This window comes from Oncorhynchus keta, chromosome 37, assembly GCF_023373465.1.
Source record: "Oncorhynchus keta strain PuntledgeMale-10-30-2019 chromosome 37, Oket_V2, whole genome shotgun sequence".
NCBI classification, from domain to species: Eukaryota; Metazoa; Chordata; class Actinopteri; order Salmoniformes; family Salmonidae; genus Oncorhynchus; species Oncorhynchus keta.
The window spans coordinates 18,051,992-18,079,491 of record NC_068457.1 but is presented as its reverse complement, the minus strand read 5'-3'; the positions used below and the strand labels follow the sequence as shown (position 1 = coordinate 18,079,491).

The 27,500-nt window shown below is 42.8% G+C and overlaps 1 protein-coding gene across 1 annotated transcript in view; it reads left to right on the top strand.

The window, feature by feature from the left end:
• The window catches only part of LOC118381882 (fibronectin type III domain-containing protein 3B-like), a 235,056-nt gene that overhangs the window by 193,169 nt on the left and 14,387 nt on the right, over positions 1-27,500 (top strand). Inside the window, 2 exon segments of the mRNA XM_052499389.1 lie at positions 4,102-4,326; positions 25,944-26,110. Of these exon segments, the coding sequence (XP_052355349.1) occupies positions 4,102-4,326; positions 25,944-26,110 (392 nt within the window).

Sequence of the window (27,500 nt, the reverse complement as noted above, 5' to 3'; positions counted from 1 at the left end):
AGATGTAACTTTAGTCTATGTTAAGTTTAGTAGTTAGAAGTAAGTTTAGTCTATATTAAGTTTAGTAGTTAGATGTAAGTTTAGTCAATGTTAAGTTCAGTAGTTAGATGTAAGTTTAGTCTATGCTAAGTTTAGTAGTTAGATGTAAGTTTAGTCCATGTTAAGTTCAGTAGTTAGATGTAAGTTTAGTCTATGCTAAGTTTAGTAGTTAGATGTAAGTTTAGTCTATGCTAAGTTTAGTAGTTAGATGTAAGTTTAGTATATGCTAAGTTTAGTAGTTAGATGTAAGTTTAGTATATGCTAAGTTTAGTATTTAGATGTAAGTTTAGTCTATGCTAAGTTTAGTAGTTAGATGTAAGTTTAGTATATGCTAAGTTTAGTAGTTAGATGTAAGTTTAGTATATGCTAAGTTTAGTAGTTAGATGTAAGTTTAGTCTATGCTAAGTTTAGTAGTTAGATGTAAGTTTAGTCCATGTTAAGTTCAGTAGTTAGATGTAAGTTTAGTCCATGTTAAGTTCAGTAGTTAGATGTAAGTTTAGTCCATGTTAAGTTCAGTAGTTAGATGTAAGTTTAGTCCATGTTAAGTTCAGTAGTTAGATGTAACTTTAGTCCATGTTAATTTCAGTAGTTAGATGTAACTTTAGTCTATGTTAAGTGTGTGTGTCTGTGAGCTTCTCTCTATGCCCGTCTGTCTGTGGAGAATGTGCTTCTGTAGCCAACATCACGTAGGTTTGTTTGACTGGAACTGTCAACTGGTGTCTGCATCTAAAATACTCCTTTATGATCCATGAGGAACTAGGAGAAGGTGTGTGTGTGTGTGTGTGTGTGTGTGTGTGTGTGTGTGTGTGTGTGTGTGTGTGTGTGTGTGTGTGTGTGTGTGTGTGTGTGTGTGTGTGTGTGTGTGTGTGTGTGTGTGTGTGTGTGTCATCAGGAAAATGCTACTGTTGGTAAATGTCAGACAGTAAAATAATTAAGGTAATGAGAGAGAGAGAGAAGATTGTCCAGACAGAGAGGGAAAGGAAGAAATATTGTCCAGAGAGGGGGAGAGAGTGAGGGAAAGGAAGAAATATTGTCCAGAGAGAGAGAGGGGGAGAGAGTGAGGGAAAGGAAGCAATATTGTCCAGAGAGAGAGAGGGGAAGAGAGTGAGGGAAAGGAAGCAATATTGTCCAGAGAGAGAGAGGGGAAGAGAGTGAGGGAAAGGAAGCAATATTGTCCAGAGAGAGAGAGGGGGAGAGAGTGAGGGAAAGGAAGCAATATTGTCCAGAGGGGGAGAGAGGGGGAGAGAGTGAGGAAAGGAAGCAATATTGTCCAGAGAGAGAGAGGGGGAGAGAGTGAGGGAAAGAAAGCAATATTGTCCAGAGAGAGAGAGGGGGAGAGAGTGAGGGAAAGGAAGCAATATTGTCCAGAGAGAGAGAGAGAGGGGGAGAGAGTGAGGGAAAGGAAGCAATATTGTCCAGAGAGAGAGAGGGGGAGAGAGTGAGGGAAAGGAAGAAATATTGTCCAGAGAGAGAGAGGGGGAGAGAGTGAGGGAAAGAAAGCAATATTGTCCAGAGAGAGAGAGAGGGGGAGAGAATGAGGGAAAGGAAGCAATATTGTCCAGAGAGAGAGAGGGAAAGGAAGCAATATTGTCCAGAGGGGGAGATTGAGGGAAAGGAAGCAAGATCGTCCAGACAGAGAGAGAGGGGGAGAGAGTGAGGGAAAGGAAGCAAGATCGTCCAGACAGAGAGAGGGGGGGAGAGAGTGAGGGAAAGGAAGCAAGATCGTCCAGACAGAGAGAGGGGGGGAGAGAGTGAGGGAAAGGAAGCAAGATCGTCGAGAGAGAGAGAGAGAGGGGGAGAGAGAGTGAGGGAAAGGAAGCAAGATCGTCGAGAGAGAGAGGGGGAGAGAGTGAGGGAAAGGAAGTGAGATTGTCCAGAGAGAGAGGGGGAGAGAGTGAGGGAAAGGAAGCAATATTGTCCAGAGAGAGAGAGGGGAGAGAGTGAGGGAAAGGAAGCAATATTGTCCAGAGAGAGAGAGAGGGGGAGAGAGTGAGGGAAAGGAAGCAATATTGTCCAGAGAGGGGGAGAGAGTGAGGGAAAGGAAGCAAGATCGTCCAGACAGAGAGAGTGAGGGAAAGAAAGCAAGATCGTCCAGACAGAGAGAGAGGGGGAGAGAGTGAGGGAAAGGAAGCAAGATCGTTGAGAGAGAGAGAGAGAGAGAGAGAGAGAGAGAGAGAGAGAGAGTGAGGGAAAGGAAGTGAGATTGTCCAGAGAGAGAGAGAGGGGGAGAGAGAGAGAGAGAGAGAGAGAGAGAGAGAGAGAGAGAGAGTGAGAGTGAGGGAAAGGAAGTGAGATTGTCCAGAGAGAGAGAGAGGGGGAGAGAGTGAGGGAAAGGAAGTGAGATTGTCCAGAGAGAGAGAGGGGGAGAGAGAGAGTGAGAGTGAGGGAAAGGAAGTGAGATTGTCCAGAGAGAGAGAGAGGGGGAGAGAGTGAGGGAAAGGAAGTGAGATTGTCCAGAGAGAGAGAGAGGGGGAGAGAGTGGGGGAAAGGAAGTGAGATTGTCCAGAGAGAGAGAGAGAGCGAGAGAGAGGGGAGAGAGTGAGGGAAAGGAAGTGAGATTGTCCAGAGAGAGAGAGAGGGGGAGAGAGTGAGGGAAAGGAAGTGAGATTGTCCAGAGAGAGAGAGAGAGCGAGAGAGAGGGGGAGAGAGTGAGGGAAAGGAAGTGAGATTGTTCAGAGAGAGAGAGAGAGGGGGAGAGAGTGAGGGAAAGGAAGTGAGATTGTTCAGAGAGAGAGAGAGAGAGGGGGAGAGAGTGAGGGAAAGGAAGTGAGATTGTTCAGAGAGAGAGAGAGAGGGGGAGAGAGTGAGGGAAAGGAAGTGAGATTGTTCAGAGAGAGAGAGAGAGGGGGTGAGGGAAAGGAAGTGAGATTGTTGAGGGGAGAGAGTGAGGGAAAGGAAGTGAGATTGTTCAGAGAGAGAGAGAGAGGGGGAGAGAGTGAGGGAAAGGAAGTGAGATTGTTCAGAGAGAGAGAGAGAGGGGGAGAGAGTGAGGGAAAGGAAGTGAGATTGTTCAGAGAGAGGGGGAGAGAGTGAGGGAAAGGAAGTGAGATTGTTCAGAGAGAGAGAGAGAGGGGGAGAGAGTGAGGGAAAGGAAGTGAGATTGTTCAGAGAGAGAGAGAGAGGGGGGGAAGGAAGTGAGATTGTTCAGAGAGAGAGAGAGAGAGAGGGAGAGAGAGCGAGGAGGGTTCCTGGAAAAGACAACAGGACAGTGGAGGGACTCTAGTAAACAACAGAAAATAGATGGAACAACAACACAGTAAGTCCTCATCTTACCAGACATAATATATTCCTGACGTGTCATTCAGGACTGGCCATAGAGGGCCATAGAGGTTAAGGAACTGTCTGAACAGGTCTGAGAACAGATCTAATACAGCGTTATAACGGTAATATACTGGATGAGATGACTCTAGATGATTGAGGTTGATATGATTGCTATTCCTCTTTATATTCCTCTCTATTCCTAGTTACTCCATAGGGATGATGTTGAAAAGCATGACTAGGGTTGCCAAATTCCCTGGTTTTCCAGAAATCCTGTTGGAGCATTCCAGAGTTCTTGCTTATTCCCCCCTGATTCCAGGGATCCTCCAACCGGGATTTCAGGAGAACCAGGGAATTTATTGAAAGTTTGCAGATTTTTGCAAGGCGTGACTTGTTTTGGGGAACGGAAAATATCAGTTATGAGAGACTGGGTTAGATGGATGCCGGCTAGGTGAGGTTAGGGGTCAGTCATGACGCAATGGACAGAGGAAAACACCCAGCACCTCTAATGCTGCCTCTCTTCTGCTATTAACCAACATTAGTACTCAGACACAGACCGTACAGTTTGTACTGTAGATGTGTAGTGGTGTAATAATGTTATATGATGGACTGATTGATCTTCTCTTATGTGTGATGGAAGTGCCTTAATGTGTTTGGACCCCAGGAAGAGTAGCTGCTGCAGGAACTAATGGGGATCCCTAATAAATACTAATACAAACACACACACACACCCAAACTGGTTATGGACAAACTAACTTTCACGCACTCAATTTATCCTAACCCCTCCCTCTCTTTCTCTCTCAGTGTGCAGATCCAAGCGGTGAATGTGATTGGCTGTGGCCCGTTGAGCCCACCCCTGGTGGCTAGGACACGCCCCCTCCCTCCGGCTCCTCCTCCTTTGGAATGTTCGGCTGCCGGCCCCCAGAGCCTGAAACTGAAGTGGGGGGAGAACGCTGCACACACACACACCCGCGCCCTGCTCTCCAATGACATGTTCTACACACTACAGATGGAAGATAAGAACCACAGGTAGAGTATAGAGTACACACACACACACAGCTACTACACTCCAATGGTTCCAATGGCTCAATGTTATGTACGGTCTAGATAAAAGCATCTGGTAAATAACCATATTACATATCACAGTTCTACTGAAGGAAAATACTTCAAACACATTGTGTGAGTGATTAGTGCGTGTGTGCATGCGTGTGTGTGTGCGTGTGGGGAGATAGGTAGAGGAAATGACAGTAACCAGTAGATCTAGGGAGAACACACGATGAGAACATCTAGACTACAGAACTAATTAGAACCATGAACTGGTCAACCAGGCTGTCCATTAGAGAACAGACTGAAGGAAGGAGAGAAATAAATAGAGAGGTAGGGAAGTAGAGGTAGGAGGAGGGAGCGAGGGAAGGATGGAAAGTGGAGGGAGGGTGAAGGGAAGGGAAGGGAAGAAAAGGGAGGTAATAAAGGATAAGTGAGAGAATTAGAGAGACTGTCTGTCTGCCTGGCAGTGCCTTGGGTGATGGGTATGCTTGGCATCCCTAGCCACAGCCACATTACGACATGGATGACTGGTGTGGTTGGCATCCTGGCATCCCTAGCCACAGCCACATTACGACATGGATGACTGGTGTGGTTGGCATCCCTAGCCACAGCCACATTACGACATGGATGACTGGTGTGGTTGGCATCCTGGCATCCCTAGCCACAGCCACATTACGACATGGATGACTGGTGTGGTTGGCATCTTGGCATCCCTAGCCACAGCCACATTACGACATGGATGACTGGTGTGGTTGGCATCCTGGCATCCCTCGCCACAGCCACATTACGACATGGATGACTGGTGTGGTTGGCATCTTGGCATCCCTAGCCACAGCCACATTACGACATGGATGACTGGTGTGGTTGGCATTCTGGCATCCCTAGCCACAGCCACATTACGACATGGATGACTGGTGTGGTTGGCATCCTGGCATCCCTAGCCACAGCCACATTACGACATGGATGACTGGTGTGGTTGGCATCCCTAGCCACAGCCACATTACGACATGGATGACTGGTGTGGTTGGCATCCTGGCATCCCTAGCCACAGCCACATTACGACATGGATGACTGGTGTGGTTGGCATCCTGGCATCCCTATCCACAACCACATTACGACATGGATGACTGGTGTGGTTGGCATTCTGGCATCCCTAGCCACAGCCACATTACGACATGGATGACTGGTGTGGTTGGCATTCTGGCATCCCTAGCCACAGCCACATTACGACATGGATGACTGGTGTGGTTGGCATCCCTAGCCACAGCCACATTACGACATGGATGACTGGTGTGGTTGGCATCCTGGCATCCCTAGCCACAGCCACATTACGACATGGATGACTGGTGTGGTTGGCATCTTGGCATCCCTAGCCACAGCCACATTACGACATGGATGACTGGTGTGGTTGGCATCCTGGCATCCCTCGCCACAGCCACATTACGACATGGATGACTGGTGTGGTTGGCATCTTGGCATCCCTAGCCACAGCCACATTACGACATGGATGACTGGTGTGGTTGGCATTCTGGCATCCCTAGCCACAGCCACATTACGACATGGATGACTGGTGTGGTTGGCATCCTGGCATCCCTAGCCACAGCCACATTACGACATGGATGACTGGTGTGGTTGGCATCCCTAGCCACAGCCACATTACGACATGGATGACTGGTGTGGTTGGCATCCTGGCATCCCTAGCCACAGCCACATTACGACATGGATGACTGGTGTGGTTGGCATCCCTAGCCACAGCCACATTACGACATGGATGACTGGTGTGGTTGGCATCCTGGCATCCCTAGCCACAGCCACATTACGACATGGATGACTGGTGTGGTTGGCATCCTGGCATCCCTATCCACAACCACATTACGACATGGATGACTGGTGTGGTTGGCATTCTGGCATCCCTAGCCACAGCCACATTACGACATGGATGACTGGTGTGGTTGGCATTCTGGCATCCCTAGCCACAGCCACATTACGACATGGATGACTGGTGTGGTTGGCATCCTGGCATCCCTAGCCACAGCCACATTACGACATGGATGACTGGTGTGGTTGGCATTCTGGCATCCCTAGCCACAGCCACATTACGACATGGATGACTGGTGTGGTTGGCATCCTGGCATCCCTAGCCACAGCCACATTACGACATGGATGACTGGTGTGGTTGGCATCCTGGCATCCCTCGCCACAGCCACATTACGACATGGATGACTGGTGTGGTTGGCATCCCTAGCCACAGCCACATTACGACATGGATGACTGGTATGGTTGGCATCCTGGCATCCCTAGCCACAGCCACATTACGACATGGATGACTGGTGTGGTTGGCATCCTGGCATCCCTCGCCACAGCCACATTACGACATGGATGACTGGTGTGGTTGGCATCCTGGCGTCCCTAGCCACAGCCACATTACGACATGGATGACTGGTGTGGTTGGCATCTTGGCATCCCTAGCCACAGCCACATTACGACATGGATGACTGGTGTGGTTGGCATCCCTAGCCACAGCCACATTACGACATGGATGACTGGTATGGTTGGCATCCTGGCATCCCTAGCCACAGCCACATTACGACATGGATGACTGGTGTGGTTGGCATCCCTAGCCACAGCCACATTACGACATGGATGACTGGTGTGGTTGGCATCCTGGCATCCCTAGCCACAGCCACATTACGACATGGATGACTGGTGTGGTTGGCATCTTGGCATCCCTAGCCACAGCCACATTACGACATGGATGACTGGTGTGGTTGGCATTCTGGCATCCCTAGCCACAGCCACATTACGACATGGATGACTGGTGTGGTTGGCATCTTGGCATCCCTAGCCACAGCCACATTACGACATGGATGACTGGTGTGGTTGGCATTCTGGCATCCCTAGCCACAGCCACATTACGACATGGATGACTGGTGTGGTTGGCATTCTGGCATCCCTAGCCACAGCCACCTTACGACATGGATGACTGGTGTGGTTGGCATTCTGGCATCCCTAGCCACAGCCACATTACGACATGGATGACTGGTGTGGTTGGCATTCTGGCATCCCTAGCCACAGCCACATTACGACATGGATGACTGGTGTGGTTGGCATCCTGGCATCCCTAGCCACAGCCACATTACGACATGGATGACTGGTGTGGTTGGCATCTTGGCATCCCTAGCCACAGCCACATTACGACTTGGATGACTGGTGTGGTTGGCATTCTGGCATCCCTAGCCACAGCCACATTACGACATGGATGACTGGTGTGGTTGGCATCCCTAGCCTAGGCCAGAGGGTTGTGGACTAACTGACGGTGCGGTAATTAACCGACTGTCCACTATGACCCCCACAATGCCAACATACGGTGTGGCAGGGTATCTTAGTGGTTCGAGCGTTGGACTAGTAACCGGAAGGTTGCAAGTTCAAACCCCAGAGCTGACAAGGTGAAAATCTGTCGTTCTGCCCCTGAACGAGGCAGTTAACCCACTGTTCCTAGGCCGTCATTGAAATTAAGAATTTGTTCTTAACTGACTTGCCTAGTTAAATAAAAAGATAAAATAAAATACATACCTTTCTATTCTAGCAGAGCTGAACTGCTTTCTCAGCTTGGTGAGTATATACCCCTCCCCATCTCCTCCTTCATACCCATACGGTCACCCCCCACCAGACAGCTCTCATTGAATTACATACTGTACCCCTATTGGGCCCTGAAGTGTTGCTGGCCAAGTGACCTGCCCAGGAAAAACTCAGGGTTCTAGTTACAAGCTGACCTTATTATTTTTTATTTCACCTTTATTTAACCAGGTAGGGTAGTTGAGAACAAGTTCTCATTTGCAACTGCGACCTGGCCAAGATAAAGCAAAGCAGTGCGACACAAACAACACAGAGTTACACATGGAATAAACAAAACATAGTCAATAATACAGTAGAACAAAAGAAAACAACAAGTTTATATACAGTGAGTGCAAATGAGGTAAGATATGGTGGTGAAGTAATTACAATATATCAATTAAACACTGGGATGGTAGATGTGCAGAAGTTGAATGTGCAAGTAGAGATACTGGGGTGCAAAGGAGCAAGATAAATAAACACATACTGTATGGGGATGAGGTTGGTAGATAGATGGGCTGTTTACAGATGGGCTATGTGCAGTGATCTGTGAGCTGCTCTGACAGCTGGTGCTTTAAGCTAGTGAGGGAGATATGTACTTTAACCATTTGTACATTGTTACAACACATATATATATATATATATATATATATATATATATATATATATATATATATATATATATTGAAACTTCTGTGTGTGTAATGTTTACTGTTCATTTTTATTGTTTATTTCATTTTTATATATTATCTACCTCACTTGTTTTGGCAATGTTAACACGTTTCCCATGCCAATAAAGCCCCTTGAATTGAATTGATATTAGTCTCCAGCTTCAGAGATTTTTGTAGTTCGTTCCAGTCATTAGCAGCAGAGAACTGGAAGGAAAGACGACCAAAGGAGGAATTGGCTTTGGGGATGACTAGAGAGATATACCTGCTGGAGCGCATGCTACGAGTGGGTGCTGCTATGGTGACCAGTGAGCTGAGATAAGGCGGGGCTTTACCTAGCAGAGACTTGTAGATAACCTGTAGCCAGTGGGTTTGGCGATGCGTATGAAGCGAGGGCCAACCAACGAGACCATACAGGTCGCAAATGGTGGGTAGTATATGGGGCTTTGGTGACAAAATGGATGGCACAAAATGGATGGTCCTTCTGTAGCTCAGTTGGTAGAGCATGGCGCTTGTAACGCCAGGGTAGTGGGTTCGATTCCCAGGACCACCCATACGTAGAATGTATGCACACATGACTGACTGTAAGTCGCTTTGGATAAAAGCGTCTGCTAAATGGCATATATTATTATTATTATATTATAGACTGCATCCAGTTTGTTGAGTAGAGTGTTGGAGGCGATTTTATAGATGACATTACCGAAGTCGAGAATCGGTAGGATGGTCAGTTTTACGAGGGTATGTTTGGCAGCATGAATGTAGGATGCTTTGTTGCGAAATGGGAAGCCAATTCTAGATGTAACTTTCGATTGGAGATGTGTAATGTGGGTCTGAAAGGAGAGTTTACAGTCTAACCAGACACCTAGGTATTTGTAGTTGTCCACGTAGTCTAAGTCAGAGCCGTCCAGAGTAGTGATGCTGGACAGGCGAGCAGGTGCGGGCAGCGATCGGTTGAATAGCATGCATTAAGTTTCCCCTGCATTTAAGAGCAATTGGAGGCCATGGAAGGAGAGTTGTATGGCATTGAAGCTCGTCTGGAGGTTAGTTAACACCTTGTCTTGTGCCCAGGAAAACCTCAGGGTTCTAGTTACAAGCTGACATTGTCTTGTGGTCAGGAAAACCTCAGGGTTCTAGTTACAAGCTGACATTGTCTTGTGGTCAGGAAAAACTTGGGGTTCTAGTTACAAGCGGACCTTGTCTTGTGGTCAGGAAAAACTCGGGGTTTTAGTTACAAGCTGACATTGTCTTGTGGTCAGGAAAAACTCGGGGTTCTAGTTACAAGCTGACACTGTCTTGTGGTCAGGAAAAACTCGGGGTTCTAGTTACAAGCGGACCTTGTCTTGTGGTCAGGAAAAACTCGGGGTTTTAGTTACAAGCTGACATTGTCTTGTGGTCAGGAAAAACTCGGGGTTCTAGTTACAAGCTGACATTGTCTTGTGGTCAGGAAAAACTTGGGGTTCTAGTTACAAGCTGACCTTGTCTTGTGGTCAGGAAAAACTCGGGGTTCTAGTTTCAAGCTGACATTGTCTTGTGGTCAGGAAAAACTCGGGGTTCTAGTTACAAGCTGACATTGTCTTGTGGTCAGGAAAAACTCGGGGTTCTAGTTACAAGCTGACATTGTCTTGTGGTCAGGAAAAACTTGGGGTTCTAGTTACAAGCTGACATTGTCTTGTGGTCAGGAAAACCTCAGGGTTCTAGTTACAAGCTGACATTGTCTTGTGGTCAGGAAAAACTTGGGGTTCTAGTTACAAGCTGACCTTGTCTTGTGGTCAGGAAAAACTCGGGGTTTTAGTTACAAGCTGACATTGTCTTGTGGTCAGGAAAAACTTGGGGTTCTAGTTACAAGCTGACATTGTCTTGTGGTCAGGAAAAACTCGGGGTTCTAGTTACAAGCTGACATTGTCTTGTGGTCAGGAAAAACTCGGGGTTCTAGTTACAAGCTGACATTGTCTTGTGGTCAGGAAAAACTCGGGGTTCTAGTTACAAGCTGACATTGTCTTGTGGTCAGGAAAAACTCCTGTCCTTATAGAGCCGTTTCCGGTCACATCATCCAAAGTCGCAGATCTTAATCAAAACATTGGTTTGTTTACACAGAAGTAAATACGATCACGGCCGACTTCAGATGCAGCTCATGCAAGTTAGCAAACACGTAGTCAGACTGTTATCGTCTACCACATCGCAGATATCTCTGGAGGATTGATTACCTAGCAAGCCAGCGAGGCAAGGTAAAACATCCCAAAGAGATCTTGTTGAACACATCAGACTGGTGTGTTGTCATTGTCATCACTCACTCAGCTAGGTTTGTCAAGGTCCTGGCGTCCGTGTATAGCTATCGGCTACACAGGTTTTTGTCGCGAGTGTTATCGCATCACTCGAATGTGGCGTTTGCTTGTATTCACCAAGCCGGAGTAGGAAAATAAATGCAGGCTAGACTGCATCCCAAATGGCACCCTATTCCCTGTATAGTGCACTACTTCTAACCAGGGAAATGGCACCCTATTCCCTGTATAGTGCACTACTTCTAACCAGGGGCCTAGCAAGTGCCCTTAAACAAGTCTGTAATGCATTTAATGGATCAGTGTGGTTCCTGACACATGTCAGACTGATGAATATTGACTCATTACCTCAGAACATTTAATTATGAGGAGTTTAGCTGCATTTAGCAGTCTATCTATCTCCCCTTCTACCTCCTCTCTATCCCCCTCTCTCTATATCCCCCTACCTCCTCTCTATCCCCCCTCTCTCTATATCCCCTCTACCTCCTCTCTATCCCCATCTCTCTCTATCCCCCCTACCTCCTCTCTATCCATTTACATTTACATTTAAGTCATTTAGCAGACGCTCTTATCCAGAGCGACCCACCTACCTCCTCTCTATCCCCCCCTCTCTCTCTATCCCCATCTACCTCCTCTCTATCCCCCCTACCTCCTCTCTATCCCCCTCTCTCTCTATCACCCTACCTCCTCTCTACCCCCTCTCTCTATCCCCATCTACCTCCTCTCTACCCCCTCTCTCTCTCCCCCTCTACCTCCTCTCTACCCCCTCTCTCTCTCCCCCCTCTACCTCCTCTCTATCCCCCTCTCTCTATATCCCCTCTACCTCCTCTCTATCCCCCCTCTCTATATCCCCTCTACCTCCTCTCTATCCCCCTCTCTCTATCCCCCTACCTCCCCTCTATCCCCCCTTTCTCTATCCCCATCTACCTCCTCTCTATCCCCACTCTCTCTATATCCCCCCTACCTCCTCTCTATCCCCCCTCTCTCCCCCTCTACCTCCTCTCTATCCCCACTCTCTCTATATACCCTCTACCTCCTCTCTACCCCCTCTCTCTCCCCATCTACCTCCTCTCTATCCCCCCTCTCTCTATCCCCATCTACCTCCTCTCTATCCCCACTCTCTCTATATCCCCCCTACCTCCTCTCTCTCCCCCTCTACCTCCTCTCTATCCCCCCTCTCTATATCCCCTCTACCTCCTCTCTATCCCCCTCTCTCTCTACCCCCCTACCTCCTCTCTATCCCTCCTTTCTCTATCCCCATCTACCTCCTCTCTATCCCCACTCTCTCTATATCCCCTCTACCTCCTCTCTACCCCCTCTCTCTCCCCATCTACCTCCTCTCTATCCCCCCTCTCTCTATCTCTCTCCCCCTCTCTATCCCCCTCTCTCTATCTCTCTCCCCCTCTACCCCCTCTCTATCACCCTCTACCCCCTCTCTATCTCTCACCCTCTATCTCTCTCCTCGTCTCCCTCCCCCACCCTCTATCTCTCTCCTCCTCTCCCTCCCCCATGCTCTATCTCACCCTCCCTCTCTCTATCGCACCCTCCCTCTACCTCCTCTCTATCTCACCCTCCCTCTCTCTATCTCACCCTCCCTCTACCTCTCTATCCCACCCTACCTCTCTCTCTCCCTCCCTCTCTCTCTCACTCCCCCTCTACCTCCTCTCTCTCTCACCCTCCCTCTCTCTCTCACCCTCCCTCTCTCTCTCACCCTCCCTCTCTCTATCTCTCCCCCCCTCTACCCCCTCTCTATCCCCCACCCTCTATCTCTCTCCTCCTCTCCCTCCCCCATGCTCTATCTCTCTCCCCCTCTACCTCCTCTCTCTTTCACCCTCCCTCTCTCTCTCACCCTCCCTCTCTCTATCTCACCCTCCCACTCTATCTCACTCCCCCTCTACCTCCTCTCTATCTCACCCTCCCTCTACCTCTCTATCCCACCCTCCCTCTACCTCTCTATCACACCCTCCCTCTCTCTCTCCCTCCCTCCCTCTATCTCTCTGCATGTGTCTCTGCAGGGTAGAAAGGGCATCATCAGAGCTAAATGGATTTAACTGGCAGTATTGGAGACTCTCCTCTACCCTCCTCACATTTTCCTAGTCCCTCTTCTCCCCTGCCGCTCCTAACCAGACAGTATTAGGGCTGAATTACCTGGAATCTCTGTAATTGACATATTGCTATGGTAACCAGATACACAGACACTATGAGAGAGAGAGAGAGAGAGAGAGAGAGAGAGAGAGAGAGAGAGAGAGAGAGAGAGAGAGAGAGAGAGAGAGAGAGAGAGAGAGAGAGAGAGAGAGAGAGAGAGAGAGAGAGAGAGAGAGAGAGAGAGAGAGAGAGAGAGAGAGAGAGAGAGAGAGAAAAGGACAGTATTATTGGCAGTAAACAAAGACATATCAAATGACCAAACAGCAAATATTGTTTTCATTTCTACAATGACCTTTTCAAACTCATGTGGTGTCCTGACACCGGTCTGTCTGTCCCCTCCTCTCTCTCTGTAAGATGCAGTGAAATAACTACACCCCCACCTCTGCCTCCCCCTCTCTCTTCTTATCCTCATGTTTCGACACCGGTCTCTCGCTGATTTTATTTTTGTCCATTTGAAGCTCGGAGCTTGTAGCCACCCTTCCTCCAAACATACATACATACAGAGACGGACAGACATGCGTTTTGATGGGGTTGTACCTGCTATGTAATGTTCTCAGAGTGAGTGTGTGTTTATTTCAGGCTAAGTGGTGTGTTAATTGCTTGGCCCTGGTTGTGCCAAAATGCCTTGTCAAAACAACCGTGGGTCATAACTCATCATTTACTTACACACACACACACACACACACACACACGGTCTGCCAGCACTGATAATTATGGAAATGTCCTGAGAGTAAAAACAGATTATTTCGTTGTGCAGAGATGGACTTGTCCTGTTTACTGGGTTGACTGGTCATACTGCATTTATGCTATAAAGAGAACATAACAACAGCTGATATACCCTAAAATAAGTGTGTGTGTGTACTCCCCTACCATAAATGCTTCAGGTGAAGTTACAGACACTTCTCTATCCTAGCGGAAGCTCTCCCTCCCTCCTTCCCCAGCTACCTCTTTCCACTGCCTTCTCTCTTTATGAGAGCCTGCTCTCATCATTTTATTAGACTCCTTATTGTTCTCTCTTTATGAGAGCCTGCTCTCATCATTTTATTAGACTCCTTATTGTTCTCTCTTTATGAGAGCCTGCTCTCATCATTTTATTAGACTCCTTATTGTTCTCTCTTTATGAGAGCCTGCTCTCATCATTTTATTAGACTCCTTATTGTTCTCTCTTTATGAGAGCCTGCTCTCATCATTTTATTAGACTCCTTATTGTTCTCCCTTTATGAGAGCCTGCTCTCATCATTTTATTAGACTCCTTATTGTTCTCTCTTTATGAGAGCCTGCTCTCATCATTTTATTAGACTCCTTATTGTTCTCCTTTATGAGAGCCTGCTCTCATCATTTTATTAGACTCCTTATTGTTCTCTCTTTATGAGAGCCTGCTCTCATCATTTTATTAGACTCCTTATTGTTCTCCCTTTATGAGAGCCTGCTCTCATCATTTTATTAGACTCCTTATTGTTCTCTCTTTATGAGAGCCTGCTCTCATCATTTTATTAGACTCTTTGTTCTCTCTTTATGAGAGCCTGCTCTCATCATTTTATTAGACTCCTTATTGTTCTCTCTTTATGAGAGCCTGCTCTCATCATTTTATTAGACTCCTTATTGTTCTCCCTTTATGAGAGCCTGCTCTCATCATTTTATTAGACTCCTTATTGTTCTCCCTTTATGAGAGCCTGCTCTCATCATTTTATTAGACTCCTTATTGTTCTCCCTTTATGAGAGCCTGCTCTCATCATTTTATTAGACTCCTTATTGTTCTCCCTTTATGAGAGCCTGCTCTCATCATTTTATTAGACTCCTTATTGTTCTCTCTTTATGAGAGCCTGCTCTCATCATTTTATTAGACTCCTTATTGTTCTCCCTTTATGAGAGCCTGCTCTCATCATTTTATTAGACTCCTTATTGTTCTCTCTTTATGAGAGCCTGCTCTCATCATTTTATTAGACTCCTTATTGTTCTCTCTTTATGAGAGCCTGCTCTCATCATTTTATTAGACTCTTTGTTCTCTCTTTATGAGAGCCTGCTCTCATCATTTTATTAGACTCCTTATTGTTCTCTCTTTATGAGAGCCTGCTCTCATCATTTTATTAGACTCCTTATTGTTCTCTCTTTATGAGAGCCTGCTCTCATCATTTTATTAGACTCCTTATTGTTCTCTCTTTATGAGAGCCTGCTCTCATCATTTTATTAGACTCCTTATTGTTCTCTCTTTATGAGAGCCTGCTCTCATCATTTTATTAGACTCCTTATTGTTCTCTCTTTATGAGAGCCTGCTCTCATCATTTTATTAGACTCCTTATTGTTCTCTCTTTATGAGAGCCTGCTCTCATCATTTTATTAGACTCCTTATTGTTCTCTCTTTATGAGAGCCTGCTCTCATCATTTTATTAGACTCCTTATTGTTCTCTCTTTATGAGAGCCTGCTCTCATCATTTTATTAGACTCCTTATTGTTCTCTCTTTATGAGAGCCTGCTCTCATCATTTTATTAGACTCCTTATTGTTCTCTCTTTATGAGAGCCTGCTCTCATCATTTTATTAGACTCCTTATTGTTCTCCCTTTATGAGAGCCTGCTCTCATCATTTTATTAGACTCCTTATTGTTCTCTCTTTATGAGAGCCTGCTCTCATCATTTTATTAGACTCCTTATTGTTCTCCCTTTATGAGAGCCTGCTCTCATCATTTTATTAGACTCCTTATTGTTCTCTCTTTATGAGAGCCTGCTCTCATCATTTTATTAGACTCTTTGTTCTCTCTTTATGAGAGCCTGCTCTCATCATTTTATTAGACTCCTTATTGTTCTCTCTTTATGAGAGCCTGCTCTCATCATTTTATTAGACTCCTTATTGTTCTCCTTTATGAGAGCCTGCTCTCATCATTTTATTAGACTCCTTATTGTTCTCCCTTTATGAGAGCCTGCTCTCATCATTTTATTAGACTCCTTATTGTTCTCCCTTTATGAGAGCCTGCTCTCATCATTTTATTAGACTCCTTATTGTTCTCCCTTTATGAGAGCCTGCTCTCATCATTTTATTAGACTCCTTATTGTTCTCTCTTTATGAGAGCCTGCTCTCATCATTTTATTAGACTCCTTATTGTTCTCCCTTTATGAGAGCCTGCTCTCATCATTTTATTAGACTCCTTATTGTTCTCTCTTTATGAGAGCCTGCTCTCATCATTTTATTAGACTCCTTATTGTTCTCTCTTTATGAGAGCCTGCTCTCATCATTTTATTAGACTCTTTGTTCTCTCTTTATGAGAGCCTGCTCTCATCATTTTATTAGACTCCTTATTGTTCTCTCTTTATGAGAGCCTGCTCTCATCATTTTATTAGACTCCTTATTGTTCTCTCTTTTTATGAGAGCCTGCTCTCATCATTTTATTAGACTCCTTATTGTTCTCTCTTTATGAGAGCCTGCTCTCATCATTTTATTAGACTCCTTATTGTTCTCCCTTTATGAGAGCCTGCTCTCATCATTTTATTAGACTCCTTATTGTTCTCTCTTTATGAGAGCCTGCTCTCATCATTTTATTAGACTCTTTGTTCTCTCTTTATGAGAGCCTGCTCTCATCATTTTATTAGACTCCTTATTGTTCTCTCTTTTATGAGAGCCTGCTCTCATCATTTTATTAGACTCCTTATTGTTCTCTCTTTATGAGAGCCTGCTCTCATCATTTTATTAGACTCCTTATTGTTCTCTCTTTATGAGAGCCTGCTCTCATCATTTTATTAGACTCCTTATTGTTCTCCCTTTATGAGAGCCTGCTCTCATCATTTTATTAGACTCTTTGTTCTCTCTTTATGAGAGCCTGCTCTCATCATTTTATTAGACTCCTTATTGTTCTCTCTTTATGAGAGCCTGCTCTCATCATTTTATTAGACTCCTTATTGTTCTCTCTTTATGAGAGCCTGCTCTCATCATTTTATTAGACTCCTTATTGTTCTCTCTTTATGAGAGCCTGCTCTCATCATTTTATTAGACTCCTTATTGTTCTGCCTTTATGAAAGCCTGCTCTCATTATTTTATTAGACTCCTTATTGTTCTCTCTTTATGAGAGCCTGCTCTCATCATTTTATTAGACTCCTTATTGTTCTCTCTTTATGAGAGCCTGCTCTCATCATTTTATTAGACTCCTTATTGTTCTCTCTTTATGAGAGCCTGCTCTCATCATTTTATTAGACTCCTTATTGTTCTCTCTTTATGAGAGCCTGCTCTCATCATTTTATTAGACTCCTTATTGTTCTCTCTTTATGAGAGCCTGCTCTCATCATTTTATTAGACTCCTTATTGTTCTCTCTTTATGAGAGCCTGCTCTCATCATTTTATTAGACTCCTTATTGTTCTCTCTTTATGAGAGCCTGCTCTCATCATTTTATTAGACTCCTTATTGTTCTCTCTTTATGAGAGCCTGCTCTCATCATTTTATTAGACTCCTTATTGTTCTCCCTTTATGAGAGCCTGCTCTCATCATTTTATTAGACTCCTTATTGTTCTCTCTTTATGAGAGCCTGCTCTCATCATTTTATTAGACTCCTTATTGTTCTCCCTTTATGAGAGCCTGCTCTCATCATTTTATTAGACTCCTTATTGTTCTCTCTTTATGAGAGCCTGCTCTCATCATTTTATTAGACTCCTTATTGTTCTCCCTTTATGAGAGCCTGCTCTCATCATTTTATTAGACTCCTTATTGTTCTCTCTTTATGAGAGCCTGCTCTCATCATTTTATTAGACTCTTTGTTCTCTCTTTATGAGAGCCTGCTCTCATCATTTTATTAGACTCCTTATTGTTCTCTCTTTATGAGAGCCTGCTCTCATCATTTTATTAGACTCCTTATTGTTCTCCCTTTATGAGAGCCTGCTCTCATCATTTTATTAGACTCCTTATTGTTCTCCCTTTATGAGAGCCTGCTCTCATCATTTTATTAGACTCCTTATTGTTCTCCTTTATGAGAGCCTGCTCTCATCATTTTATTAGACTCCTTATTGTTCTCCTTTATGAGAGCCTGCTCTCATCATTTTATTAGACTCCTTATTGTTCTCTCTTTATGAGAGCCTGCTCTCATCATTTTATTAGACTCCTTATTGTTCTCCCTTTATGAGAGCCTGCTCTCATCATTTTATTAGACTCCTTATTGTTCTCTCTTTATGAGAGCCTGCTCTCATCATTTTATTAGACTCCTTATTGTTCTCTCTTTATGAGAGCCTGCTCTCATCATTTTATTAGACTCTTTGTTCTCTCTTTATGAGAGCCTGCTCTCATCATTTTATTAGACTCCTTATTGTTCTCTCTTTATGAGAGCCTGCTCTCATCATTTTATTAGACTCCTTATTGTTCTCTCTTTATGAGAGCCTGCTCTCATCATTTTATTAGACTCCTTATTGTTCTCTCTTTATGAGAGCCTGCTCTCATCATTTTATTAGACTCCTTATTGTTCTCTCTTTATGAGAGCCTGCTCTCATCATTTTATTAGACTCCTTATTGTTCTCTCTTTATGAGAGCCTGCTCTCATCATTTTATTAGACTCCTTATTGTTCTCTCTTTATGAGAGCCTGCTCTCATCATTTTATTAGACTCCTTATTGTTCTCTCTTTATGAGAGCCTGCTCTCATCATTTTATTAGACTCCTTATTGTTCTCTCTTTATGAGAGCCTGCTCTCATCATTTTATTAGACTCCTTATTGTTCTCCCTTTATGAGAGCCTGCTCTCATCATTTTATTAGACTCCTTATTGTTCTCTCTTTATGAGAGCCTGCTCTCATCATTTTATTAGACTCCTTATTGTTCTCCCTTTATGAGAGCCTGCTCTCATCATTTTATTAGACTCCTTATTGTTCTCTCTTTATGAGAGCCTGCTCTCATCATTTTATTAGACTCCTTATTGTTCTCCCTTTATGAGAGCCTGCTCTCATCATTTTATTAGACTCCTTATTGTTCTCTCTTTATGAGAGCCTGCTCTCATCATTTTATTAGACTCTTTGTTCTCTCTTTATGAGAGCCTGCTCTCATCATTTTATTAGACTCCTTATTGTTCTCTCTTTATGAGAGCCTGCTCTCATCATTTTATTAGACTCCTTATTGTTCTCCCTTTATGAGAGCCTGCTCTCATCATTTTATTAGACTCCTTATTGTTCTCCCTTTATGAGAGCCTGCTCTCATCATTTTATTAGACTCCTTATTGTTCTCCCTTTATGAGAGCCTGCTCTCATCATTTTATTAGACTCCTTATTGTTCTCCCTTTATGAGAGCCTGCTCTCATCATTTTATTAGACTCCTTATTGTTCTCTCTTTATGAGAGCCTGCTCTCATCATTTTATTAGACTCCTTATTGTTCTCCCTTTATGAGAGCCTGCTCTCATAATTTTATTAGACTCCTTATTGTTCTCTCTTTATGAGAGCCTGCTCTCATCATTTTATTAGACTCCTTATTGTTCTCTCTTTATGAGAGCCTGCTCTCATCATTTTATTAGACTCTTTGTTCTCTCTTTATGAGAGCCTGCTCTCATCATTTTATTAGACTCCTTATTGTTCTCTCTTTATGAGAGCCTGCTCTCATCATTTTATTAGACTCCTTATTGTTCTCTCTTTATGAGAGCCTGCTCTCATCATTTTATTAGACTCCTTATTGTTCTCTCTTTATGAGAGCCTGCTCTCATCATTTTATTAGACTCCTTATTGTTCTCCCTTTATGAGAGCCTGCTCTCATCATTTTATTAGACTCCTTATTGTTCTCTCTTTATGAGAGCCTGCTCTCATCATTTTATTAGACTCTTTGTTCTCTCTTTATGAGAGCCTGCTCTCATCATTTTATTAGACTCCTTATTGTTCTCTCTTTATGAGAGCCTGCTCTCATCATTTTATTAGACTCCTTATTGTTCTCTCTTTATGAGAGCCTGCTCTCATCATTTTATTAGACTCCTTATTGTTCTCTCTTTATGAGAGCCTGCTCTCATCATTTTATTAGACTCCTTATTGTTCTCCCTTTATGAGAGCCTGCTCTCATCATTTTATTAGACTCTTTGTTCTCTCTTTATGAGAGCCTGCTCTCATCATTTTATTAGACTCCTTATTGTTCTCTCTTTATGAGAGCCTGCTCTCATCATTTTATTAGACTCCTTATTGTTCTCTCTTTATGAGAGCCTGCTCTCATCATTTTATTAGACTCCTTATTGTTCTCCCTTTATGAGAGCCTGCTCTCATCATTTTATTAGACTCCTTATTGTTCTCTCTTTATGAGAGCCTGCTCTCATCATTTTATTAGACTCCTTATTGTTCTGCCTTTATGAAAGCCTGCTCTCATTATTTTATTAGACTCCTTATTGTTCTCTCTTTATGAGAGCCTGCTCTCATCATTTTATTAGACTCCTTATTGTTCTCTCTTTATGAGAGCCTGCTCTCACCATTTTATTAGACTCCTTATTGTTCTCTCTTTATGAGAGCCTGCTCTCATCATTTTATTAGACTCCTTATTGTTCTCTCTTTATGAGAGCCTGCTCTCATCATTTTATTAGACTCCTTATTGTTCTCTCTTTATGAGAGCCTGCTCTCATCATTTTATTAGACTCCTTATTGTTCTCTCTTTATGAGAGCCTGCTCTCATCATTTTATTAGACTCCTTATTGTTCTCTCTTTATGAGAGCCTGCTCTCATCATTTTATTAGACTCCTTATTGTTCTCCCTTTATGAGAGCCTGCTCTCATCATTTTATTAGACTCCTTATTGTTCTCTCTTTATGAGAGCCTGCTCTCATCATTTTATTAGACTCCTTATTGTTCTCTCTTTATGAGAGCCTGCTCTCATCATTTTATTAGACTCCTTATTGTTCTCTCTTTATGAGAGCCTGCTCTCATCATTTTATTAGACTCCTTATTGTTCTCCCTTTATGAGAGCCTGCTCTCATCATTTTATTAGACTCTTTGTTCTCTCTTTATGAGAGCCTGCTCTCATCATTTTATTAGACTCCTTATTGTTCTCTCTTTATGAGAGCCTGCTCTCATCATTTTATTAGACTCCTTATTGTTCTCTCTTTATGAGAGCCTGCTCTCATCATTTTATTAGACTCCTTATTGTTCTCTCTTTATGAGAGCCTGCTCTCATCATTTTATTAGACTCCTTATTGTTCTCTCTTTATGAGAGCCTGCTCTCATCATTTTATTAGACTCCTTATTGTTCTCTCTTTATGAGAGCCTGCTCTCATCATTTTATTAGACTCCTTATTGTTCTCCCTTTATGAAAGCCTGCTCTCATTATTTTATTAGACTCCTTATTGTTCTCTCTTTATGAGAGCCTGCTCTCATCATTTTATTAGACTCCTTATTGTTCTCTCTTTATGAGAGCCTGCTTTCATCATTTTATTAGACTCCTTATTGTTCTCTCTTTATGAGAGCCTGCTCTCATCATTTTATTAGACTCTTTGTTCTCTCTTTATGAGAGCCTGCTCTCATCATTTTATTAGACTCCTTATTGTTCTCTCTTTATGAGAGCCTGCTCTCATCATTTTATTAGACTCCTTATTGTTTTCTCTTTATGAGAGCCTGCTCTCATCATTTTATTAGACTCCTTATTGTTCTCTCTTTATGAGAGCCTGCTCTCATCATTTTATTAGACTCCTTATTGTTCTCTCTTTATGAGAGCCTGCTCTCATCATTTTATTAGACTCCTTATTGTTCTCTCTTTATGAGAGCCTGCTCTCATCATTTTATTAGACTCCTTATTGTTCTCTCTTTATGAGAGCCTGCTCTCATCATTTTATTAGACTCTTTGTTCTCTCTTTATGAGAGCCTGCTCTCATCATTTTATTAGACTCCTTATTGTTCTCTCTTTATGAGAGCCTGCTCTCATCATTTTATTAGACTCTTTGTTCTCTCTTTATGAGAGCCTGCTCTCATCATTTTATTAGACTCCTTATTGTTCTCTCTTTATGAGAGCCTGCTCTCATCATTTTATTAGACTCCTTATTGTTCTCTCTTTATGAGAGCCTGCTCTCATCATTTTATTAGACTCCTTATTGTTCTCCCTTTATGAGAGCCTGCTCTCATCATTTTATTAGACTCTTTGTTCTCTCTTTATGAGAGCCTGCTCTCATCATTTTATTAGACTCCTTATTGTTCTCTCTTTATGAGAGCCTGCTCTCATCATTTTATTAGACTCCTTATTGTTCTCTCTTTATGAGAGCCTGCTCTCATCATTTTATTAGACTCTTTGTTCTCTCTTTATGAGAGCCTGCTCTCATCATTTTATTAGACTCCTTATTGTTCTCTCTTTATGAGAGCCTGCTCTCATCATTTTATTAGACTCCTTATTGTTCTCTCTTTATGAGAGCCTGCTCTCATCATTTTATTAGACTCCTTATTGTTCTCTCTTTATGAGAGCCTGCTCTCATCATTTTATTAGACTCCTTATTGTTCTCTCTTTATGAGAGCCTGCTCTCATCATTTTATTAGACTCTTTGTTCTCTCTTTATGAGAGCCTGCTCTCATCATTTTATTAGACTCCTTATTGTTCTCTCTTTATGAGAGCCTGCTCTCATCATTTTATTAGACTCCTTATTGTTCTCTCTTTATGAGAGCCTGCTCTCATCATTTTATTAGACTCCTTATTGTTCTCTCTTTATGAGAGCCTGCTCTCATCATTTTATTAGACTCCTTATTGTTCTTTTATTAGACTCTTATTGTTCTCTCTTTATGAGAGCCTGCTCTCATCATTTTATTAGACTCCTTATTGTTCTCTCTTTATGAGAGCCTGCTCTCATCATTTTATTAGACTCTTTGTTCTCTTTTATGAGAGCCTGCTCTCATCATTTTATTAGACTCCTTATTGTTCTCTCTTTATGAGAGCCTGCTCTCATCATTTTATTAGACTCCTTATTGTTCTCTCTTTATGAGAGCCTGCTCTCATCATTTTATTAGACTCCTTATTGTTCTCTCTTTATGAGAGCCTGCTCTCATCATTTTATTAGACTCCTTATTGTTCTCTCTTTATGAGAGCCTGCTCTCATCATTTTATTAGACTCCTTATTGTTCTCCCTTTATGAGAGCCTGCTCTCATCATTTTATTAGACTCCTTATTGTTCTCCTTTATGAGAGCCTGCTCTCATCATTTTATTAGACTCCTTATTGTTCTCTCTTTATGAGAGCCTGCTCTCATCATTTTATTAGACTCCTTATTGTTCTCATCATTTTATTAGACTCCTTATTGTTCTCTCTTTATGAGAGCCTGCTCTCATCATTTTATTAGACTCCTTATTGTTCTCTCTTTATGAGAGCCTGCTCTTATCATTTTATTAGACTCCTTATTGTTCTCTCTTTATGAGAGCCTGCTCTCATCATTTTATTAGACTCCTTATTGTTCTCCCTTTATGAGAGCCTGCTCTCATCATTTTATTAGACTCTTTGTTCTCTCTTTATGAGAGCCTGCTCTCATCATTTTATTAGACTCCTTATTGTTCTCTCTTTATGAGAGCCTGCTCTCATCATTTTATTAGACTCTTTGTTCTCTCTTTATGAGAGCCTGCTCTCATCATTTTATTAGACTCCTTATTGTTCTCTCTTTATGAGAGCCTGCTCTCATCATTTTATTAGACTCCTTATTGTTCTCCCTTTATGAAAGCCTGCTCTCATTATTTTATTAGACTCCTTATTGTTCTCTCTTTATGAGAGCCTGCTCTCATCATTTTATTAGACTCCTTATTGTTCTCTCTTTATGAGAGCCTGCTTTCATCATTTTATTAGACTCCTTATTGTTCTCTCTTTATGAGAGCCTGCTCTCATCATTTTATTAGACTCTTTGTTCTCTCTTTATGAGAGCCTGCTCTCATCATTTTATTAGACTCTTTGTTCTCTCTTTATGAGAGCCTGCTCTCATCATTTTATTAGACTCCTTATTGTTTTCTCTTTATGAGAGCCTGCTCTCATCATTTTATTAGACTCCTTATTGTTCTCTCTTTATGAGAGCCTGCTCTCATCATTTTATTAGACTCCTTATTGTTCTCTCTTTATGAGAGCCTGCTCTCATCATTTTATTAGACTCTTTGTTCTCTCTTTATGAGAGCCTGCTCTCATCATTTTATTAGACTCCTTATTGTTTTCTCTTTATGAGAGCCTGCTCTCATCATTTTATTAGACTCCTTATTGTTCTCTCTTTATGAGAGCCTGCTCTCATCATTTTATTAGACTCCTTATTGTTCTCCCTTTATGAGAGCCTGCTCTCATCATTTTATTAGACTCCTTATTGTTCTCCCTTTATGAGAGCCTGCTCTCATCATTTTATTAGACTCTTTGTTCTCTCTTTATGAGAGCCTGCTCTCATCATTTTATTAGACTCCTTATTGTTTTCTCTTTATGAGAGCCTGCTCTCATCATTTTATTAGACTCCTTATTGTTCTCTCTTTATGAGAGCCTGCTCTCATCATTTTATTAGACTCCTTATTGTTCTCTCTTTATGAGAGCCTGCTCTCATCATTTTATTAGACTCTTTGTTCTCTCTTTATGAGAGCCTGCTCTCATCATTTTATTAGACTCCTTATTGTTTTCTCTTTATGAGAGCCTGCTCTCATCATTTTATTAGACTCCTTATTGTTCTCTCTTTATGAGAGCCTGCTCTCATCATTTTATTAGACTCCTTATTGTTCTCCCTTTATGAGAGCCTGCTCTCATCATTTTATTAGACTCCTTATTGTTTTCTCTTTATGAGAGCCTGCTCTCATCATTTTATTAGACTCCTTATTGTTCTCTCTTTATGAGAGCCTGCTCTCATCATTTTATTAGACTACTTATTGTTCTCCCTTTATGAGAGCCTGCTCTCATCATTTTATTAGACTCCTTATTGTTTTCTCTTTATGAGAGCCTGCTCTCATCATTTTATTAGACTCCTTATTGTTCTCTCTTTATGAGAGCCTGCTCTCATCATTTTATTAGACTCCTTATTGTTCTCCCTTTATGAGAGCCTGCTCTCATCATTTTATTAGACTCCTTATTGTTCTCTCTTTATGAGAGCCTGCTCTCATCATTTTATTAGACTCCTTATTGTTCTCCCTTTATGAGAGCCTGCTCTCATCATTTTATTAGACTCTTTGTTCTCTCTTTATGAGAGCCTGCTCTCATCATTTTATTAGACTCCTTATTGTTCTCTCTTTATGAGAGCCTGCTCTCATCATTTTATTAGACTCTTTGTTCTCTCTTTATGAGAGCCTGCTCTCATCATTTTATTAGACTCCTTATTGTTCTCTCTTTATGAGAGCCTGCTCTCATCATTTTATTAGACTCTTTGTTCTCCCTTTATGAGAGCCTGCTCTCATCATTTTATTAGACTCTTTGTTCTCCCTTTATGAGAGCCTGCTCTCATCATTTTATTAGACTCTTTGTTCTCCCTTTATGAGAGCCTGCTCTCATCATTTTATTAGACTCCTTATTGTTCTCCCTTTATGAGAGCCTGCTCTCATCATTTTATTAGACTCCTTATTGTTCTCTCTTTATGAGAGCCTGCTCTCATCATTTTATTAGACTCCTTATTGTTCTCCCTTTATGAGAGCCTGCTCTCATCATTTTATTAGACTCTTTGTTCTCCCTTTATGAGAGCCTGCTCTCATCATTTTATTAGACTCTTTGTTCTCCCTTTATGAGAGCCTGCTCTCATCATTTTATTAGACTCTTTGTTCTCTCTTTATGAGAGCCTGCTCTCATCATTTTATTAGACTCTTTGTTCTCTCTTTATGAGAGCCTGCTCTCATCATTTTATTAGACTCTTTGTTCTCTCTTTATGAGAGCCTGCTCTCATCATTTTATTGGACTCCTTATTGTTCTCTCCCTTTCTCTCTCTCACTCTATTCCTCTCTCGTTCTCTCTCTTCTTCTCTCGTTTCTCTCTCTCTTCTTACCTCTCAACCTTGTCTTTCTGTCCAGGTTTGTATGTATCTACAGAGGTCCCAGTCATACTTACAAGGTGCAGCGTCTGACAGAGTCCACCAGTTACCGGTTCAGGATCCAGGCATGTAGTGACGCAGGGGAGGGACCCTTCTCAGACACGCATACCTTCTCTACCACCAAGACTGTACCCTCCGCACTCAAAGGTAAGGGTGTGTTTGTCTGGCGGTGCGTGGGTTTCCGTCACAGGAGGCTGCTGACGGGAGGACGGCTGGAATGGAGTGAGTGGACTGATACAGTTGAAGCCGGAAGTTTACATACACTTAGGTTGGAGTCATTAAAACTCATTTTTCAACCACTCCACAAATTTCTTGTTAACAAACTAGTTTTGGCAAGTCAGTTAGGACATCTACTTTGTGAATGACACAAGTCATTTTTCCAACACTTGTTTACAGACAGATTATTTCACTTAGAATTCACTGTATCTGTCACGTTTGTTGAAATGAGTAGACCAAGGCGCAGCGTAGAGTTCCACATTATCTTTAATAGTGAAACTTACAACAAAGAATAACAAACGTGCAGTCGGAGCACAACATCAGCACCAACCAAAACAATATCCCACAACCCAGGTGGGAACAATAGAGAACTTAAATATGATCCCCAATTAGAGACAACAATAATCAGCTGCCTCTAATTGGGAACCATACCAAGCACACCAACATAGAAATAGAAAAAACTAGAACACCCCCCTAGTCACGCCCTGACCTACAATACCATACAGAACCAAGGGCTCTCTATGATCAGGGCGTGACAGTATCACAATTCCAGTGGGTCAGAAGTTTACAGACACTAAGTTGACTGTGCCTTTAAACAGCTTGGAAAATTCCAGAAAATTATGTCATGGCTTTAGAAGCTTCTGATAGGCTAATTGACATCATTTGAGTCAATTGGAGGTGCACCTGTGGATGTATTTCAAGGCTTACCTTCAAACTATGTGCCTCTTTGCTTGACATCATTGGAAAATCAAAAGAAATCAGCCAAGATCTCAGAAAATAATTGTAGACCTCCACATGTCTGGTTCATCTTTGGGAGCAATTACCAAATGCCTGAAGGTACCACGTTCATCTGTAAAAACAATAGAATGCAAGTATAAACACCATGGGACCATGCAGCCATCATACCGCTCAGGAAAGAGACACGTTCTGTCTCTTAGAGATTAATGTACTTTGGTGCGAAAAGTGCAAATCAGGGGCTTTGCTGCAGGAGGGACTGGTCCACTTCACAAAATAGATGGCATCATGAGGGAGGAAAACTATGTGGATATATTGAAGCAACATATCAAGACATCAATCAGGAAGTTAAAGCTTGGTCGCAAATGGGTCTTCCAATGGACAATGACCCCAAGCATACGTCCAAAGTTGTGGCAAAATGGCTTAAGGACAACAATAGTCAAGGTATTGGAATGGCCATCACAAAGCCCTGACCTCAATCCCATAGAATAATTGTGTGCAGAACTGAAAAGGCGTGTGTGAGCAAGGAGGCCTACAAACCTGACTCAGTTACACCAGCACTGTCAGGAGGAATGGGCCATAATTC